The 21,395-nt window shown below is 43.3% G+C and overlaps 1 protein-coding gene across 1 annotated transcript; it reads left to right on the top strand.

The window, feature by feature from the left end:
* The first annotated feature begins 530 nt into the window (after positions 1–530).
* LOC146570165 (uncharacterized) lies at positions 531–4,505 on the top strand. The gene is made up of 3 exons (XM_085281147.1): positions 531–1,572; positions 1,918–2,198; positions 2,636–4,505. The coding sequence occupies exons 1-3, from the start codon at positions 1,476–1,478 to the stop codon at positions 3,152–3,154; spliced, it is 897 nt and encodes a 298-aa protein (XP_085137273.1). The 5' UTR covers positions 531–1,475; the 3' UTR covers positions 3,155–4,505.
* Positions 4,506–21,395: the final 16,890 nt, after the last annotated feature.

Below are 21,395 nucleotides of genomic sequence, written 5' to 3'. Positions count from 1 at the left end.
TTTCCCCTTTTTATCCATTACATTTGTAGGATTTTACTCCAGCATATTTTATTGTTTTTCTAAGGAAGCAGAGGAGAGCAAAGCATAAAAGAAACTGGGGTAACACCTGTTCAAGTAATCCAGGACTACACCCACTGCTTCCCAGAAATGTGAACATATCATCTCATACTTTCCTCTGCATTTTTTTGAATTTCTTTTTTTTCCTTCCACAGCTCTAGTCCTCTACCCTCCTCTGCCCTGGCCTACTCACCCCTTCCGGGTGGATAATAGAGGGCTGAGAGCAACAGCTGCACTCTCAGTGCCCCAGGAGGAAGCATAGAAAGGGTGGGTCTGCAGGAGAAAGGGGCAGTGAAAAGGAACTAAGAAGCTGAAAATAAATTCTTTCCACATGAGTAGGGGATGGGGGATGGAGTCAGTCAAAAGGTCGTTGAGGTCACACGTCACCTGCAAAAACTACCACGCCCACTGGAGAAGATGTGAAAATAGCAGGATAATGTTAATTACTGAGGGGGTCAAATAAGCAGGAACTCAATTTTACATTTATGTAAAACAACAAAACACCTTCAGTGTTTTAAAATGGGAGACTGAATTTAAAAGAGTTTGTCACACTTGAAGACGCTACATCCGGATCAACAGAATTAACTTTCTGTGATATCCTTACTTGGATAATTGGGCATGCATCAAGATGCATATTCACAATAATCATGTGATTACAGTTTTTCTCCATTGGTTTGGCTCATTTCTTGAAACAGAAATTACATTCTCAAAATAACATGGACAAACCTCCAAACCTCTTGGCAAATGTTCACAACAGAATGGCATTTCTCATTCATTTTATCAAATGGCAAATGCCTTAGTACATGTCTCAATTGTCTCAGTGCATCTTTGCAAATGATTAAGTACAAGTAGCCTACAGTTATACAGTTAGCCCACATTTAGCACATTTTCCAAATGAATAGATCTTGTAGATCTAAACTGATTAGTTGATTCTCAGTCTAATGATCATTCCCCCCAAAACATGTCAGCATGATTTCATTGTATAAGTACTCGCATGCACAACTGTCTGTTCAATTGTCAAAATTGGTCAAGAACATAATACCATGAATACCATATATGAATTTCTTTGAATATTTGATAAATTGATGACAGTCATTGACAGTCAGGTGAAACTAGACTAACGAAGGGGGAGTGTCACACACAGGTGTGTTCCATGATTGTGTGCTGCCAAACACAGATATATAGAGCTTGACCACAGCCAGTCCGATCTCTGAACATGGATAGACAAGGCCAAGCAAACGGACAAGGGGAAGCTCTTCCTCAAGGAAGAGGAGGAAGAAGAAGAAGAAGAAGAAGAAGAATAGGAGGAGGACTGAGAATGCGTGGTGGAGGAATAGGGGGAAGAGGCCGAGGTGCGCGAAGACACTGTGCTGTCCCGAATGAAATTCGGGCCACAATTATAGACCATGTCATAAACCATGGCCTCACAATGGCAGAGGCAGGTCGTCGAGTGCAGCCTAATGTGCCTCGCTCTACAGTCTCCTCCATCATCCAAACCTTTCGCAGGGAAAACAGGTATGTACTCTATGTAATCTATGATGGAGTTATATGTTGTATAGGACAGGGCACTGTGTGTGAGGCAAAAAATGTATAACTTACTGTAGAGATTTTGTGTGCATCTGCCTACAGTAGTAGGTCTATACTAGCAGGTGGAGAGGACTAGTGGAATGTTGTGATACTAAATATGATAAGAAATATATTGAACAAATTACTGTAAACTATGGAATTACATAATTTATACAGTTTAGAGTAGTATTCCAGTCACTGTGCAATGTTGCATTAGGATTGTGGTGAAGTTACTCTGAGTAAAACAATAATACAATTACACTGGTAACTAACTGTATTCTGTTCTTTGTGTAGGATTGGACGACAACCTCACGTGGGTGGCAGAGGAAAACTGCTCAATGAACAACAGGAAAGAGATTTGTAACATGGTGATGGCAAATAATGCCATCACATTGAGACAGATCCGTGATGCCATCCTTCAGGACAATCATATATTCCAGAATATAAACACAATAAGCTTCTCCACAATAAACCGGGTTTTGAAGAAGCATCAGATGACAATGAAACAAATCTACAGGGTACCATTTGAGAGGAACTCTGACAGAGTGAAGGAGCTGCGCTACCAGTATGTAAATGTAAGTCAGTTACTGGTTGTCTCTCATTATAACCTTACCTGTAATCACAGTAAGCAGTAGTTCACTTATTTGGTTTCAATACCTCCTTTACCTGATTTCAGAATCAGTATTTGCTTCATCTGACTTCAACAATTTCAACAGAAAACTGCAGTTTACTGTATGATACGATTCTCATTATAATCCTTATTTTGTTGTCTCCCAATCAAATCTATCTAATACTGTAGGTTTTACTGTAACATCTCAGTAAGTCATCAGTATTTCCCACTCCCCTTTCTATCAAATACCCCTGCAGTACTTCCTCAGGCCTATCACTAGTTTAGAACCACTGGAGTAGTGGCCTGTAGTATATTGAACCTGTTGGGGAGAACATGTAATTGTCTAACTGTAGTATATGACTCTTCTGTATGACTGATTTTATGTTCTTTACTCTATTTTAGAGAATAATGGCATTGGAAGGACATGAGACCCCTCACATCCTGGTGTTCGTGGATGAAGCTGGCTTCAACCTGGCCAAGGGCCGAAGACGTGGCCGTAATATTATTGGCCACCGGGCCACAGTGGATGTCCCAGGTCAGCGAGGGGGCAATATAACTATGTGTGCTGCCATTTCTGAAAATGGTGTGGCCAGTCGCATCCCCAGTCTTGGCCCATACAACACACACAAGCTCCTCATCTTCTTGGATTGCCTTTATACCAATTTTATCCCTGAAAATGAGAGAGGTCTCATAGGGCCTCACCTACCCATTTATGTAATTGTGTGGGACAACGTCAATTTCCACCATAGCCCACTCATCAGGGGATGGTTTGCAATGCATCCAAGGATGGTCATGGGGTTCCTACCACCTTACTCTCCTTTCCTCAATCCGATAGAGGAGTTTTTCTCTGCTTGGAGGTGGAGAGTGTATGAGCATCATGCTCAGGATCAGCCGTCCCTGCTCCATGCTATGGACGCATAGTCCATAGTCCTGTTTGTGACAGCAGCAGAATAAAAGCACGTATACAAATAGAACAGGACACAGAACAGAAACACACACAACTTTTACAGAAAAAATATTTACATCATGGACAATAGTTACAAAAACAGAGTACTGTACAGTTATTAAGATTAAAGTATAGGTTTTTTTTCCAATTTTAATATTTCATTCATGAGTTCATGAGCCTGTAAATTACAGATTGTCTAGTTAGCTACAGGAAACAAAAAGAAGTTTGATCAAATCTTATTGTATTCTTTATTGCTACAAGATCTATGTAACCCCACTTCCTTGCTAAGCACAGGGCATGAATTTTTACAAAGGCCGCATGGGGTGCCAAAAGGAGGAGGAGCCATAAAGAATGGATGAAAGAGATGAGGTGGGGGAGAAGTGGGGCTGTGACTGACAAGAACCCCCAACCTTTAATGAAAAGCTGATTTCATGCTGAGAGAACAGAGTAAGGAAACACTTGAAACCTGTGAATGTTCCAAGTGTTGTGTGAGTTTGTGTAACCTTAAGTGTGTAGGAGGAACTGGAAGTGTTGGCCAAGCCTGTGAAAGGTGTCAAATGTTTTTCTTTTCTTTTTTTTTTATTCTGTGAAATAGGGGGGATTAGAGCAGGACAATGCAGAATAGTGAGCCATCGTTTTCCATTCCCTGCTCTTTTTACCCCCCCGCGCCAGAGGAAATATGGTACAACCTCGATATTTATTTGCATACATATATGGTGTGAACTGATCTACTCTACAAGCTTGTGAGCAAACGCAAACACAAGCTTGTGCCAGAAATGTCTTTTCTGGTCACATGCTTGTCCATGTCCTCATATTTCACATATTTCAGCAAGGCAAATCAAAAGCAGAGACCAATAAATACATATCAACAAAAACAGTTTTTAAAAATTTCTGCTTTTCAAGTTTATAAAAATAAAAATTGAGTTCAGCCTATTTAATATTTTTAATTAAACACAATATTAGATTTTACAGTGAAGGATATACTCAGGCCATAAAGAGCCACTTGTACCTCTCATGCACAAATCATTGGAAATTGACATTTATCACAATAGCCAACATTCTGTCCATATGACAAGTAGACTGAACATACTGTTCTTAACTAATTTGGGCTCTGTTGAAAAGATGTAATATGGCTAGCAATTTCAGTAGAGTCAAACAGTGTGCGTGTCACCCCCTAGGGGTTGGTATGAGTGTCTCTGATGCATTCACATATGCTACTTGTTTGTTTGTGAGTCTGAAACTAAGTAATCCTCACTCTCCCTCTTTCTCTATGCTCACAGAGCCTGTATTAACATTAGCGGGACTTATCTCCTCCAGTAGCTAACTTATTACTCTTCTGTTTGTTACTTTGTATTATTGTAGGGTCTTTACCTTACAACATAATGTGCCTTGAGGCAACTGTTGTCGTGATTTGGCGCTATATAAATAAAACTGAATTCAAAAATTGAATTGAACTGAATCTGGGTATCTGATGGCTAAATGGCATATGTGTTAATGCAGGCGCAGGTGTTAGGTCTTATACCAGCTGACCTCTTAGTACAAGCCTGCCTTCTGGAGGTATTTGGCTGTGGCCTTTGTGCATCTTTATCATGATTCCCATTGGCCTGTGGGAAACTCGGGTACTTGTAGCTGTTTTACGTCTACCATTTTGCCTTCTAGCAATTCCACACATTCACTCCACATCACCATCCCTCTCTTTGCAACCATTTGGCCACACTTATCTCGTCAAAGTAATATCTTGATATCATTGCTGGGAATCCTGGTCAGGCACTTGATGGTCCGATTGCCTTAGAGCAGCCATCTAATGTCGTTTTCCACAGTCCCACTGAGTTCCCGATAAATGTTATTAATGCACTGTTAGCCTTGTACAGTACCAAGCATTCTAGTATCCATGTGTGGGACAATGAGCTGGAGGCTTTCTTGTAGTCATTGCAGGCAGGACTAAGGTTGATTTTCCTGATCTTAGTCCTGGTGTACTGCTCTATTAACCAGGGGCTGGTGTTTTTGCCTTTTAGTGTTATTCCCAATGTCCTTCTGAGCTGTGCTTGTGTATTGACTCATGTGCCTGATCAGCTTGGTTGCAGTGAAACCTGAGAGGAGCTTCCATGTCATGAAGAGGTAGGTAATTGGCTGGTAGCTTGACTTTGGATACTTCACGATTGGGTTATTCTACCCTGTGTTACTCAGCCTGGATAAAACCTGCTGTTAGCATGAAAAGTCATGGATTTTTATTAGCTGCAGAGCTTTATAATTGGATAATGTTACTGATGGGAGTGGATCTTTTTAAAATTTGATCTATTTCTAAAGTTGTGCTATCAGAAGCACAATGAGTCAATAAATATAAAATAAAATAAATATAAAGTCACAACGACACATCCTAGAGTTGGACCTAAGTTGTCCTTGTTCACTGAGAACTCCATAGAGCTTTAGAACTGGAGATGATTCACCTTTCAGCACAGTATATAGTCAAAGACAATACTGCAGTGGCTTCAGGAAAATGCCTGGCTGATATACACAGCTGAGATCTTTTCAATCTATAAAGTTTGAAAAAGATTCAAAAAGATTTTCAATTCAAATCTTTTTAAATCTTTTCCAAAAAGATTTGAGGGATTTTTCAAAAGGAATTGAATAAGTCATCCAGTCTAAGTCTGTAGAGGTCCAAAGCAGCAATGCTACTGAGGGGCTACAAATGGTTACATTTTGAAATTTAAAAGTCTGTTCATTTTTTTAACGACCAAGTATTGAGAGATAGGGAGAAATGCTTTTCTCCATTTAGCTTTTTCTAAATGAAAAAGTGAGTCAAAATTTGAAGGGGTACAAATATTTTCTAAATCAACAACAATCCAGGAATTAAAATCTTTAGCTATAATATAAGTCAAATAAATACACTTTAATATTCTGATAATTTGCAACTCAGTGAATTGGCTGAAATATTTGCTATATTCTTCTCCAGAGAAAAGAATATGGCAAACAAGTGAAACAGGAAGACAGGGTGTGTACGTTGAAATAACATAAGTGGTTGCAGTGCTCCCATATTCTAACGTTAGCAGAGGTAACACGTCAGTGCTGATGAGAGCACCAGGTCAAATGGTGTAAAAGAAGCATCACATTCCCCTGTACACAACAGGGAGTTGTAGCGGCTTCCTGTGAGGCAACATATTTCCTATGGTTCATTCAGTCTGCCACTGGTGGGGGTCACCAGGGGTTTAAGAGGTCAGCTTTTGAGATGACAGACAGAAGGAGTTAGGGAGGCAGATAAGGATGCTGGTTTCTCTGTCACGGCTGAGAGGAGCTCAATAGAGTCTTGCCTATTTAAGTTTATGTGACAGGGTTATAAATGTTCTTTCTTACAAAGCTGGAAACAGTGTCTCAGACACACACGGAATAGTACTTATCTTGTTTTTATTCCTCCATGTTACTCCCTTCAGAAACAGCCCGGGATCAAGGCGCACATTGGATCACAAAACAGCCAATGATATTTTAACAGTTCCTGTCATTTCGCTCTCAAGTGTTGGAGGCTGTAAATTCTTGGCTGTGTGGAAGAGGATAGTTGGAGAGAAAACAGAGGTTTCACCTCAAGGAATATATGGAGTGTAGGTGGAAGGGAGTTTGTTGGGAGATACCATATCACACTGAGTTCCCTGACACAGTCAGGAAGAGAGGTGTTGACAAATGAAGACCACACTCTTGCTCACTCACACCAACCTCTCATGCACAGTAAGCCAGTATTCTTCCTCTGAAAAGTGGAGCAGCATGTGGCTTCCTGTCTCTTCTTCTTTTGTCACATTCGCACTTACTTGCTGAGACTCAGGGGCCATGCTTCCTGCTGTATCACGCCTCCTGTTCCTGTAAACTCAAACAAAAAAACTACTTGTTTTGTTTTTTTGCTGGGTATGTACTTTTTCCTCCAATCATTTGTGCAAAGAAATAAATTAATTATTTAATAGAAATTAAGGTTTCTAATCGAGTAGTTTGTACAGCAGCTCTTCATCATCATATCAACTCCAAAAATGGCTTTACCAAATCAACAGTTTAAAAAGGGCAAACGGTGATAATAATAAATCAGCACAGCAGCTCTAAACTCCATATTTTAAAGGGCTAAATGACTTACACATACTATATATATATGCACAAGTTGAGTTGTAAACTGTAAAATAAAATGTATTTGTGGGTCTTTGGATTTTGACGATGCATGACAGTGATGAAACTTTCTGCAGATCTGAGGCTGCGTTCACACTAGCTCGGACAGATTTGAAAAGGTGTTTTCGTCTGTAAACTATGGAAGCCCGTTTCCGCCACTAAAAAAAAAAAAAAAAAAGGATCCATAACTCAAAATTCCAAGTTATTTTCTCGAAATTTCAAGTTACTTTCTCGAAATTTCAACATATTAACTCGAAATTTCGATTTATTAACTCAAAATTTCGACTTATTAACTCAAGATTTTGAGAAAAGTAACTCGAAATTTTGAGTTAGCACTGCCAATCAGTAATGATGAATGACATCATTTCCTTGTTACCCGGAAGCTTCTGGGTAACAAGAAAGTGACCTCATTCACGTAGATTTTTGATTGGCAGAGCTAACTCGAAATTTTGAGAAAAGTAACTCGAAATTTTGAGTTATATTTCTCAAAATTTTGAGTTAATAAGTCGAAATTTTGAAAAAATAACTCGAAATTTCGAGTTATGGATACTAGTTTTTTTGTTTCGTGTGCTCCGAGTCCACACTAGCGTTTTCAGTCGTTTTCAGAGACTTGTGCATCCACATTGAAATGGCCGAAAAAGCTTATGTTCCAGTACTGCGCATGCGTAAAACGCAAGAAGCTTCAGCCTACCTCATTTCTGTGTGGCGCTTATTTACTTTCCGGCTTTTTGAAACGTTGCAGCAAAATGCAGAGGAAAGCACCGATGTTTTAAAATGGACTAACAATGAGGTCAAGTTGTTGCTGCGAGTAACACAGAAGTAAAAGGAGTGAGAATTAAAGAATTTGAAGAAAAGCTATCTGGAGCATGTTTAAAAACGCCGTTTCAGTGTGGACGGGATGTCAAAACGGAGAGGAAACAACGTGTTTTCAAACAAAAACGCATTAGTGTGGACGTAGCCTGAGGCATCTCTCAGTCCCTCTAGTCCTTTCATGCTGCATATTTTTATGAATACTTTTATCAAAAAATTCAACACAGCTGTCATTTACATGTTCATTTCTTATATAGCAAGAGGAAACTTTTTCAGAGTTTCACAGGCAAAAGCTATTTTAAATCATGCCTCTGATTGGTCAGATGGGGCTTTTTTTTTTTTTTAATTTGTAGACATTTTAAAAGTAGCGCTAGTCTCATTTATGTTTTAAGATAAGATAAGATAAGATAAGATAAGATAACCTTTATTAGTCCCACACGTGGGAAATTTGTTTTGTCACAGCAGGAAGTGGACAGTGCAAAAGTTATGAGTCAAAAATTAGAATACAATAAGAATAAATACAGTACACAACTGTACAGAATAGAATAAAATAAAATACTATATACAGTAGAATAAAATAAAATAAATATACAATAAGATAAAAATAGAATACAAATACAAATACTATATACAACTGAGTAAAAATACAACGATGACAGAAAGGATTATTGCACTTAGTATTATTGCATATGTATGGATGTGTGTGCTTGATCAGTTAAAGTCTTTATTATGGAGTCTGACAGCAGTGGGGAGGAAAGACCTGCGAAATCTCTCCGTCCCACACCGTGGGTGCCGCAGTCTCCCACTGAAGGAGTTTTATGATTTGATTACCTGCGCTTGAGAGTGCTTTGATTTTTCATATTTGAATATCAATTGTGTGCTTCAGTGAGTAAAAACGGCAAAAAATACTCTAAATATGGATCCTTAAAGTGTTTTTGAAAACATGGCAGCTTCTGTGTTCACCTGCCATTTTCTGTCTGTCTCCCTGACCTGTTTGTGTTTGTGCATGTTTGTTTCAGAGGCTAGGTTTCTCAATGCTTTCCCGCCCTCTTGGCTGATGCACCTGGAAGCTGTTGTTGAAGCTGCAGTTAACTCACCTGTGTGGAACTGGATGTTACCTCCCTGCTACTTAAGGCTAAAGGACTTGTTCAGTTGATGCCAGACTTACTGCGGTAGTGTTGTTTGACTCACATTTTCTGTGTTTGCGCTGCTCATTTGAATTACTGGTTCTTTTCTCTTTTGCGTAGATACTTCTAGTGCTGAGGTTCCCTGAGAAAATGAATTCTGTAACAGACCATCTTTGTTTTTTTCACTTTAGAGTGAAATCTGTGGACTTTCTGCCTGCCCCCCCACAAGCTTACATCTAAAATAACTGCTTTCCATGAACGTGTGTTTACCTCCAAGCCTGATATAAACCTGCTGAGTCCAGGTCGGAACCTTGACAAGTGGTGCAATACTTTGGTTCAGGTGGTGAGGAGAGTGGAGTCAGGAAAGAGTGTTGGTTATTCTCAGCAAACAGTGACAACTAACTTGATTTATCTTTTTAGTGTAGTGTCACGATGACCGAGCTGTGACCCTATTCTTGAGCAACTGATGCTGAACCATGTGCTGAATGACATCACAGTCAAACCAGCACTGTGGTGATGATACTACTCCAGAGTAATTTATTGTATTTATTTTATTTATGTATTAATTTTAGTTTATTTGAATATATTTGTAATATTTATTTGTAATTCCCTGCTTCTCCTTTTCTGATTCATTATTGTTTTAAAATGTTAAATTATTGTTCAAAGAATATAGTTAATGTATTCTATTTGAGTACTACAACTATAATATGCAAATAATAAGTTTTATTTTGCAGCACCACTGACCTCGTAGACCTAAACTCTGTTTGATATCTGACCTTATAGCTTCATAAAATAGAGTTATAGAAAATCAACTCTCATCGTTTCCTTATACAAATCTTGTGTACTGTTCACATTTTAAAGCAACTTCAAAGCATCTCAGCATGTGATCATTCACTAATCAGCACATATCTGTGTAACATTTACATTAAGTGTCTGGAGCAGCAGCAGAAACAGGCCCCCCAATCACATGCAAACAAGAACCTGGCTGACCTAAACTTGATCTTGCTGTCTGGCACTACAAAAAACCAGAGGGATAGTGAGGAATACAGCTCATTTTACTGCCACTTTGAAAGGAAGTAACTAAATTAGGTAGAGGAGAGGGGAACCACAAAGCCACAGGCTATCTGTATGTTTACAGTCCTTCATATAAAACACAAAAAGACAGGAACAGTATATTGAATGCCAATGCTAAATGGCATACTAATTCTTTTTTTGGTCTAGAAACAGATGTTGTGTGTGCTTTAATGGGGGAGTGCTCACTTGAAACATCAAGATGATTCATTGGAAAATAAAAACTTTCATTTGGGAAAGGTTCAGGTGTGTAAATGTATGTTCCAAGAAAGCCTTCCTTTTAATATTACAAGTTCACCCCAGCAGAGAGCACAGGAACATTGCCAGTTTCAGAAGGTACACTGTCTTTTAGGCTTCAGAGTATATCCGGTTTCAGGTCTTTTTATTTGATTTAGCTTCTTTTTGATGTCCTCTGGCACCAAGAAATACAACTGAAAGTCAGACTCGAATGCTCTGTTACCACTGTAGTTGAATTTCCAACAAATGAGCCTTACATGTGTGAGTAAATGAACAAATATACAGAGTTATAGGTCAGTTGGTGACTACCCAAGGTGCAGTTAGGAAAATGGCCATTGTAGATGGCTAACTTTTGTGGTTACTCACGGTCAAAATCAAAAACAAACAAGTCAAACAAAATGTTTTCTTTGGAGCCTATGTGCAATTGTGGGCCATCTTGTAAAACTAAATAATCTTGTGAGAGGTGAGGAGGAACAAGTTATTGGAATATTTCATGTCAGTAAGGGCTCACAGCTAATTGCTGGACTGGGAATGAGCGGGGTTCAGTTCAGGAAGCAGCATTCCTACACTGGCATGCTGTTCTCTTTCCGATTATGGCAGCAGCAGTAGGTTGATAATGAAGTAGCTGTGGCAGATGGAAGGGTGTCTAATGGTGGAGAGCTGCAGGGGATGACTTCAAAAGAGTTGCTGAAGAGTGGAGCCCAGTGTAGTGTGAATGCTGTACTGAGGGGAGGGGAGAGTCTGTGCACTGGGGGTTTATGGTCAAACAGGTTTTTGTAGTCTGGCTTGTTTAGTCTACTGAGATAACAAGAAGCATTTACAATAGCACTGTTGCGATGATGGTGTGTTTGATGTATAATTTGGTCGATAAAATGTGACAGCAGATTGTGATTTATGAAGAAAAGGCTTAAGTTTAAAGTGCCAGTTTTAATAATTCAGTACACTGTAGTTCTCACAAATTATTGTGAGAACCATGATAACATCCACCCAACCTGGAAAATGAATGGGTATTCTCATATGTGCTTTAACTTACACAACTCATAGAGGAGCCTACATTTTTGCCTCTTGACACATTGAAGGTGCTACAATTAACATTTTTGAAATAAGTAAGTTGTAAAAAGTCCAGAGTTAAAATGCAACATGAACAACATAGAGCTGGCTTGAGCTTCAGAGCAAAATGTTGCCCAAGAATACCAGAAAATCTAGCATAAGATTAGCTCACCTATCTATCTACTTTCCTTCCTAAGTAACTTACTAACTAACTAGAGTGCTTAGTGCTGACAACACAAAAATGTAATGATGGTTTTATGAGAAGTATTTTTGAGAAGTATAATTGTCACGGTTCTGGGTCCGTTGGACCCAGTATTTTGAGTTTATTATGTTTTGGTTTATTTCTGCTTCATGGATTGTTTTCTTCTCGTAGTGATGATGATGATTATTATTTCTTGTTTCTGTTTATCCGTGCTTAAGGATTTGTTCTCAGTTATATCTCACGTTTAGTTTAGTTCAGATTCCATGTGTTATTCTGTCTGTCTCTCAGTGTAAAGTCTGCATGCTTGTTTAGTAATTCATGTTTCCTGTTTTATTGTGAAAGTCTTTGTCTTATGTTAGTGTGTGCAGCTTAGCTCCCCCGTCTCGTTAGCCCTGATCTCTCCCAGCTGTGTCTCCCTCCTGTTGCCGATTCCCCGTTACTACCCTGTGTATATAAGCCCTGTGTTTTCCCATGCTCAGTGTCGCGTCGTACCCTCAGAATTATGCCTGTGTGTCCTTGGTCTCAGTGTTCCATCCTCACTCCATGTTTGTTTTTCTGCCAGCAATAAAGCTGAGGTTTTTTTGAGTTTCAATTCTGTGTTCGAGTCCTGCATTTGGATCCTCATCTCTGCCTGCCCGCACACAGAGCCCTGACAGAACGACGCGACCAGTAATGGATTCAGCGGACTCACCGTGGAAGCGCAGCTCCCGTTTTGACGGGACTCGGCTAGCGCTTGGAGGGCCTCCGTGCTGCCGTTCCTCGCTGGCAGCCTACCCTTCGGCCCACTCGTCTGCTTCCTCCCCGCGGACGCCCAGGTCTCGCAGAAAACGCTCCAGCCGGTCCCGGGAGGATTACTACGAGCCTGCAAGCAATCAGCTCACGCCTGCACAAGCCTTTTACAAGATGTTAGGGATTATTATCGTGCCACCTGACTCACCCAGCATTTCCACATCACAGCAGGAGCAGCCACAGCAGAGTCCTCCCTCGTCACATTCCGCCAGCGCCGCTCCCTCTTCAACAGGGAGGCAGCGAACACGCAGCCAGCACTCACAGCTCCAGCAGGAGCCTGGGATTCAGCTTAAACAACCGCCTAGGGTGAGTGACAGAGTCTCCCTTCATTCGCCTTTTTTGTCAAGGGATAGACAGACTGTTTCCCCCAAAGCTGCGAACGCCAGCTACATGAACACTACAGCTCGTGTTTCTCCGGTTCGGGAAAATAAGAGTTTTCGTTTTAAGAATGACTATTTTCCCATTGGTTCAGAAGACTGTGCGCCTGATGTTTTTTTTAGATCCAGGAGTTAAGACTGTTCCTTCTGGATCTGTTTATTCTGGAGCTATGTTTATTCAGTCAGCTGCCCGTCCGCTTTCAGCTCAGTCCCCTGCTCAGCAGCCGTCTGTAGCTCAGTCTCCAGTGTCCCCTGCTCAGCAGCCGTCTGTAGCTCAGTCTCCAGTGTCCCCTGCTCAGCAGCCGTCTGTAGCTCAGTCTCCAGTGTCCCCTGCTCGGCAGCCACCTGTAGCTCAGTCTCCAGTGTCCCCTGCTCGGCAGCCACCTGTAGCTCAGTCTCCAGTGTCCCCTGCTCGGCAGCCACCTGTAGCTCAGTCTCCAGTGTCCCCTGCTCGGCAGCCACCTGTAGCTCAGTCTCCAGTGTCCCCTGCTCGGCAGCCACCTGTAGCTCAGTCTCCAGTGTCCCCTGCTCGGCAGCCACCTGTAGCTCAGTCTCCAGTGTCCCCTGCTCGGCAGCCACCTGTAGCTCAGTCTCCAGTGTCCCCTGCTCGGCAGCCACCTGTAGCTCAGTCTCCAGTGTCCCCTGCTCGGCAGCCACCTGTAGCTCAGTCTCCAGTGTCCCCTGCTCGGCAGCCACCTGTAGCTCAGTCTCCAGTGTCCCCTGCTCGGCAGCCACCTGTAGCTCAGTCTCCAGTGTCCCCTGCTCGGCAGCCACCTGTAGCTCAGTCTCCAGTGTCCCCTGCTCGGCAGCCACCTGTAGCTCAGTCTCCAGTGTCCCCTGCTCGGCAGCCACCTGTAGCTCAGTCTCCAGTGTCCCCTGCTCGGCAGCCACCTGTAGCTCAGTCTCCAGTGTCCCTGCTCGGCAGCCACCTGTAGCTCAGTCTCCAGTGTCCCCTGCTCGGCAGCCACCTGTAGCTCAGTCTCCAGTGTCCCCTGCTCGGCAGCCACCTGTAGCTCAGTCTCCAGTGTCCCCTGCTCGGCAGCCACCTGTAGCTCAGTCTCCAGTGTCCCCTGCTCGGCAGCCACCTGTAGCTCAGTCTCCAGTGTCCCCTGCTCGGCAGCCACCTGTAGCTCAGTCTCCAGTGTCCCCTGCTCGGCAGCCACCTGTAGCTCAGTCTCCTGTGTCCCCTGCTCGGCAGCCACCTGTAGCTCAGTCTCCTGTGTCCCCTGCTCGGCAGCCACCTGTAGCTCAGTCTCCTGTGTCCCCTGCTCGGCAGCCACCTGTAGCTCAGTCTCCTGTGTCCCCTGCTTGGCAGCCACCTGTAGCTCAGTCTCCTGTGTCCCCTGCTCGGCAGCCGCCTGTAGCCCAGACACCAACTCCACCACCACCACTTTAGCCTCAAGCTCAGTTAGCCGCCCGGCCTCAAGCTCAGTTAGCCGCCCGGCCTCAAGCTCAGTTAGCCGCCCGGCCTCAAGCTCAGTTAGCCGCCCGGCCTCAAGCTCAGTTAGCCGCCCGGCCTCAAGCTCAGTTAGCCGCCCGGCCTCAAGCTCAGTCTCCAATTCCACCACCGTCCTCATCCCAACCGTTGTTTCAGTCACCCTCAGTTCAGCCTCCTGTTCAGCAGCCACTAGCCCTGCACCCTGTGTCACTTGCTACCCCGGTACAACAAGCTCAGTCAAATCAATCTAAAAGGAACTGTTTCATCAGTTTGTTCTAAGCAGAGCAACAAACCTCATGATAATGTAATCATTCCTAAAAAGCTGGCCAGTTCAGAGACTGTGACGCGCTCCAGGGCCTCCCCAGAGGCTGAGTTTCAGCCCTCAGCCTACTCTGGACCCCTGGAGGCTAGGAACCCAGCTGAGGACTGCACCCGGCTGTCACTGCCTGAGCAGAGTCAATGCTCTGGGCGGCTGAAGTCTGCTATGTGTTTGCCAGAGGCCCGTGCGCCCGCTGGTCCTGTTCTGTCCCTGCCAGAGGCCCGTGCGCCCGCTGGTCCTGTTCTGTCCCTGCCAGAGGCCCGTGCGCCCGCTGGTTTTGTCCTGTGTGTTCCAGGGGCCCCTGTGCCCACTGGTCCTGAGACTGTTCTCGCTGGAGGGCCCGAGGAGCCCGTCCAGCCGCCTGCCTCGTCAGCTGGGGGGCCCGAGGAGCCCGTCCAGCCTTCAGCTGCGGTCTCATCATCCTCGCCCGCTGCGGTCTCATCATCCTCGCCCGCTGCGGTCTCATCATCCTCGTCTGGTCCAGCCTCCGCTTCGTCCTCGTCTGGTCCAGCCTCCGCTTCGTCCTCGTCTGGTCCAGCCTCCGCTTCGTCCTCGTCTGGTCCAGCCTCCGCTTCGTCCTCGTCTGGTCCAGCCTCCGCTTCGTCCTCGTCTCCATCCACGCCAGCTGCAGCCTCCGTGTCTCCATCCACGCCAGCTGCAGCCTCCGTGTCTCCATCCACGCCAGCTGCAGCCTCCGTGTCTCCATCCACGCCAGCTGCAGCCTCCGTGTCTCCATCCACGCCAGCTGCAGCCTCCGTGTCTCCACCCATGCCGTCGCCTGGTCCGGCTCCGGCTTCAGCTTCGCCGGGTCCAGCCTCCGCATCCGCTTCAGCGTCGTCTGGTCCAGCTCCCGCGTCCTCATCCTCGTCTGGTCCAGCTCCCGCATCACCAGCTTCGTTTGGCCCCGCCTCTGCATCAGCCTCACCTGGTTCAGCCTCCGCATTCGCTTCAGCGTCGCCTGGCCCAGCTTCGGCTTCAGCCTCTGCCTCATCTGATCCAACCTCCGCTTCGCCTGGGGCTGCAGGGGTCACACAGCCTTCGGGTCCCCTCCTACCACCTCCACATTGTCGGTCATCTGCCAGGCCGCTTGTTGGGCATCATCACCACCGTGGCCGCCCTCCGGACTTCTGTTGCCGCCACTGCCTTCCGCGTGGCCGGCCTCCAGGCTTGCATTCCCGCCGCCGTTGCCATCCGCACGGTCGGCCCCCAGAACTGCTTCCTCGCCGCCATTGCCGTCCGCACGGTCGGCCTCCAGAACTGTTCGCACGTCGCCACCGTTGCCGTGTGCACGGTCGGCCCCCTGGACTTTTTGTAGACTCTTGGTGAGCTCTGGTTTCGTTTTGTTTTTGATATGCTTTCCTGCGTTTTTTGGACTCTGGTGCTCCTTGTTTTGTTTTTTTTGTTTTTTTTTTTTGCTTGGGCCTGTCCCTCCATCCTGGACCCCCTCCGCCCGCCCTGGCCTGGTGCTTTGTTGTGCTTTTTTTGTTTGGGGCTGTCGGGAGCCAGCCCTTAGAGGGGGGGTACTGTCACGGTTCTGGGTCCGTTGGACCCAGTATTTTGAGTTTATTATGTTTTGGTTTATTTCTGCTTCATGGATTGTTTTCTTCTCGTAGTGATGATGATGATTATTATTTCTTGTTTCTGTTTATCCGTGCTTAAGGATTTGTTCTCAGTTATATCTCACGTTTAGTTCAGATTCCATGTGTTATTCTGTCTGTCTCTCAGTGTAAAGTCTGCATGCTTGTTTAGTAATTCATGTTTCCTGTTTTATTGTGAAAGTCTTTGTCTTATGTTAGTGTGTGCAGCTTAGCTCCCCCGTCTCGTTAGCCCTGATCTCTCCCAGCTGTGTCTCCCTCCTGTTGCCGATTCCCCGTTACTACCCTGTGTATATAAGCCCTGTGTTTTCCCATGCTCAGTGTCGCGTCGTACCCTCAGAATTATGCCTGTGTGTCCTTGGTCTCAGTGTTCCATCCTCACTCCATGTTTGTTTTTCTGCCAGCAATAAAGTTGAGGTTTTTTTTGAGTTTCAATTCTGTGTTCGAGTCCTGCATTTGGATCCTCATCTCTGCCTGCCCGCACACAGAGCCCTGACAATAATATTGCCTTTCATTGCTATGCTGATGATATACAGATTTATTTTGAGATTACTGATGATCTTGCTATGTCTTTTCACTATTTTCGTGAATGCATGCGTGAGGTTAAAGATTGGTTCAAGAGTAATTCTCTTGTCCTGAACGAAAAGAAAATGGAGATTGTGGTGTTCAATAGTAAAATCCCTTGCGACCAATTGTTTGCTGCTCTGATGCCTTTTGCTAGCTCCTCTTCTGATTATGCCAGGGCATATTACTGGATAGCTCATTTAAATTTGACAAGCAAGTCTCTGCCGTAGTGAGGTCTAGTTTTAATCAGCTGCGCCTCATTTCTAAGGTTAAGTGCTATAGTTCGCATATTGACCTGGAAAAACTTATTCATGCATTCGTGACTTCCAGGTTGGACTACTGCAACTCTCATTACATTGGCCTTTCCTCCTCCCTTCTCCTTAGATTGCAGACTGTCCAGAATGCGGTGGCACGCCTTTTGACAGGTAGCAGGAAATTTTCCTCCATCACTTCTGTTCTTGCTGGCTTGCACTGGCTGCCAGTTAAATACTGTATTCAATTTAAAATACTACTTTTCACGTACAAAATTATCAATAATTTGGCGCCGCGCTACCTCAATGAGCTTTTTAGGTTACACACTCTTGTCAGAGCACTTAGATCTGCTACCCAACTTCTTCTGGAGCAACCTCGTTCTCGGCTGAAGTCCACGGCGACCGTGCGTTTGCTGTAGCTGCCCCAGTCTTATGGAACAATCTTCCTGTTGCTATCTGGGCATCCGACTCTATGCCATTGTTTAAATCATGGCTGAAGTCTTATTTATTTAATCTTGCTTTTCCACCTAGCTAATATTTGGTGTGCGTAGATACATTTTTATCCATTATGCTTTGTTAACTACTATGTATTATGATTGTCATGGTTTTATAATTGATACGTGCCAGGTCCTTTGTCTTTCCCCTCCCATCTCCTTTTTCTTTTTTCTTTCTTTGTCAAGCACCTTGGTATACCCTTGGTTTTTTAGTGTGCTTTATAAATAAAGTTTATTATTATTAAGTCGAATGTCATAAGGAACAAGCAAGTGGACAAACCTAGGGTCATTAGAAACATGTAGGTCCAGTCATGTGAGCCATATCCATAAACAACACGTTGTTCTCACTCCCAAAGCCTAACATTTTACGCTAGGTGACAAATCGTCAACATATTACGTTTTCGGCTACCCACCACGTTCCTAAATGACGACCTCGGAAAAAAGAGGAAATATGAGAACCGTCTGGACTCCATCTACACATGTTCGCTCTTTTTCTTCAAATCGCTTAGAAACACGCTATTTAACATCATTATAGTCCTGGTTAAGTTTAGGAATAAGGTTATGGTTAGGGCTAGGGATAAGGTTAGGTTTAGGGCTGGAATACAGGGCTGGAACGTCTATTACCACGGGAGCGTCATTGCACTGGATTCCAGCCATAACCCGCTGCGTACCATAAGAACGCCGAAGGTCTCCTTTCGCGTTCCTCAGGAACGCCGCGGGACGTGACAAAACGTCGACATGTTACGCCTCGGGAGTGAGAACGGGCTGCCATAAAATATAAAACCCTTACTCAATTTCAGTTCTTAAGTGTTGTGTTCTTGTGCTCCTCCAGATCGTGCTATTTTTGGATTGCTCCATGGAAGTCTAGGTCAGAGTACTTGCATGTTTCCATTTCAAGGAGACATAAGGTGGGACTGGCAAAGATAAAATTATGTATATGCATATTTTTAACTGTTGTTTACTGTTACTTTATTTTATGGTTCACATAGGGATGTTAAGAAGAGACACATCTACACCATTATCCGTGCGTACACACACACACACACACACACACACACACTGTAATGCAACCACTTAACATAAAACAAACACTGTTTCCTCATCCTCTTTCTTTCTCTTAATGAGACATACACACATGCACACAGACTCTCCAGGCCAGCCTAAGCAAGACAGTTGCTGAGCTAATGGCCGTCAGAGAGAGACAGCCATTCTCCCCTAAGCTCCTCCTGAATTATTGAAAGGCCAGTTCATTCATGTCAACAGGAACTTCCTGCCTGCCTAAACAAGTGTAAGGGATACACACAAGGACCTGTCTGCCTGCACACTCAGTAACAGGAGAATGCCAAGACCTGGCTAAGAGGAGCCGCCACATCCGTTCTGCCAGTCAAACAGTTGGATGTATGTGGGTTGCGTAACCCGCCAGGGCTTGACACCAATGGCAGCAACAATAGACTGTGTGAAATGAACTCTGCTGTCATCAGTGCTCAGGAAGCAGGGGAAAACTGAATAAAAGTTCACATATCTTTCTTTAATGTAATAGTTGCTGTTTAACTGTTTATTGCTTACAGAAAACAAACAACTCTATGTTGAACTCTAAAACTACAGCCTTAAAACCCATTTTCCTACACTATTATAGCATTTTAATTTAACGCTAAAATCTGGATATAAGTCCCTGTCTTGTCACTCTTGCTGATGGGCCAAAAAACGTGGTGCAAAGTTTGGTGAAGTCTTAATTTTTCCTTCCATGTTTACATATCACATTTCAATTACAAGGAGCGTTTGAAACTTCTGGAAAAAACAAACTGTATTAATCTAAGGCTGTACATTTGTTCTGGATAAACTTAGTTCTAGCTTGTAACTTGCTGAAAACACAAATTGTCATGGTAATACTTATTTTGTGCACATATAAATGTACATTTTGAGAGTCATTTCTGAAAAAATAGTATATTTAATTTGAGCTTGATTTAACCATATTCAATTGTATGTTTGTAAGCTGGATGTATCTTGAACATATCTGTTCCAGGATCATCATGTGAACAGGGCTCAGTGGCTGATGGTCAACACTTTACCCTACTCTGCCTCTCACCCTGGTGGTTAGTCAATAGTCCACTATCACATCCTAACAGTAATGACCATGTAAATCTGGGTTCTTGCTTTGGAAATTTCTAGGCTTGCCTTCAGACAGCACTAACATAACGTGTTAGTTGGTCCTCAGTCAGAAGCATGTGCAGTTTGTGTTGCAGGCTTTCCCTGGTTCTCAGCCTCTGTCAGCTTAGACTGCCTGCCCTCAAAGGAGGTCATGAGATACAGAAACGAAGCCAAGTTTAACCACAGCATTTCACATGACAGCTCAACAAACACTTCTATTCAGCAATGAGTTATTACTAAAGTGAAGCATGTTTTATTGTGCATGTGTGGCCTATATTTCTCTAGTCTCAGTTAAAAAATGAAAATAAAAAATTATTCAACAGAGAACTTGCTATATTTGCATAATTGTGTATATTTTAAAAACTATTCATTATTATTATTCAAATACAGTGTACTTTAGCTGAAGCTAATTCAAAGCTGGTATTTGCCAGTTTAATGTTTTTTATGAATTAACAAATTGAATATAAAATTTTACTGAACCACATTTTTAGAAAAAAAAAAAACAACTTAATTCAAAACAGATCGTACTTTCAGAAGCTGATGACCAGAGAAAAGAACAAACAACTAGATCATAAGAGGAAAACAAAGGCTTAAAAAGCAGTCGTTTGAACTGTCCTGAACAAAGTGGTTTCAAAGCTGACATTCTTGCTCCTATCGTCTGCCATTAAGCTTTATTTGTCTAACCTATGATCTAGGGGTCACATGCTTGGCCCTTTAAGGCACAACAGCTCTCATTTGAAATGGACTGTTTGTGGAATTCCCTGCAGACCTTTTATGTTGCAAGAATTCTTGTGTATCCTGGTAAACACTGAGCAGTTTGACCTAATCCTAATAGGAAGTTCAAAAGGTCATCACTGACTGGGGAGCGGTGCCCACATAACTCACACACAACTCATAAGCAGCAGATTAGAGGTCCTTGGGCCTCTGAACCCTTTTGAGATTGACGACCACACAGAAACCGAATGATAACGCGTGATAATGATGATCTCATGAAAAATCATTACTCTGTCCCCTCAAATTAATAATTTAGAAGTACAATTACATATTTTATCAAAGCATAAATTATTCAAATATGCCATCAACTGATCAGAGCTTCACCCTGAACTTGAATACTTCACACAAGAGGAGAAAAGTGCCTATATCATCTATTTGGACACTGTCATTCATCTCTTTAACACTCAGGAGATTAATCCCTACTTAGCAGTGGAAGACTGTTATTCAGGGCTGTAATGTTAAACTCAGGCTTCCTGGCATCCTTTAATAAGAATGTCATAACTCATAGAAAGGCCCAGTTTTAGAGCTCCTACACACAAAGGCCACAGAATCTTTCATCTGTTTATTGTATGTACTAAGATTTTGCAGTCACATTTTTATGGTATTAAGCTGAGAGTAAGGATAGAAATAATAGCATGTCTGTTATGCCTTCCCTTCCCTTTTTTAACCTTTCTCTCAGCCCATGCGAAATGATCTAAGACTCTTAAATTCAAACATCTGACTCAACATGCCATCACTGATGAGCGGAAGCGAAGGCTGAAATATTGATGCAGTGGAAGCAGGCATGTCGCCAATGCTGTGCAACAAACCAGGGAAATTATGTGTTTTCT

The sequence above is a fragment of the Mchenga conophoros genome, linkage group LG7 (genome assembly GCF_057382185.1).
Source record: "Mchenga conophoros isolate Kocher_MC1m ecotype Shallow Benthic linkage group LG7, M_conophoros_male_GT1.1, whole genome shotgun sequence".
In the NCBI taxonomy this organism is placed as follows: Eukaryota; Metazoa; Chordata; class Actinopteri; order Cichliformes; family Cichlidae; genus Mchenga; species Mchenga conophoros.
Note: the sequence above shows the minus strand (reverse complement) of the source record. Positions and strands in the feature narration are given on the sequence as shown.

What these genes read in the sequence shown, in the direction of transcription:
- LOC146570165 (XM_085281147.1), top strand. Translation starts at nt 1,476, where the DNA reads ATGGCCTCACAATGGCAGAGGCAGGTCGTCGAGTGCAGCCTAATGTGC. An exon ending in ACCTTTCGCAGGGAAAACAG is followed by an intron (nt 1,573 to 1,917) that starts GTATGTACTCTA and finishes TTCTTTGTGTAG; the next exon opens with GATTGGACGACAACCTCACG. An exon ending in TGCGCTACCAGTATGTAAAT is followed by an intron (nt 2,199 to 2,635) that starts GTAAGTCAGTTA and finishes ACTCTATTTTAG; the next exon opens with AGAATAATGGCATTGGAAGG.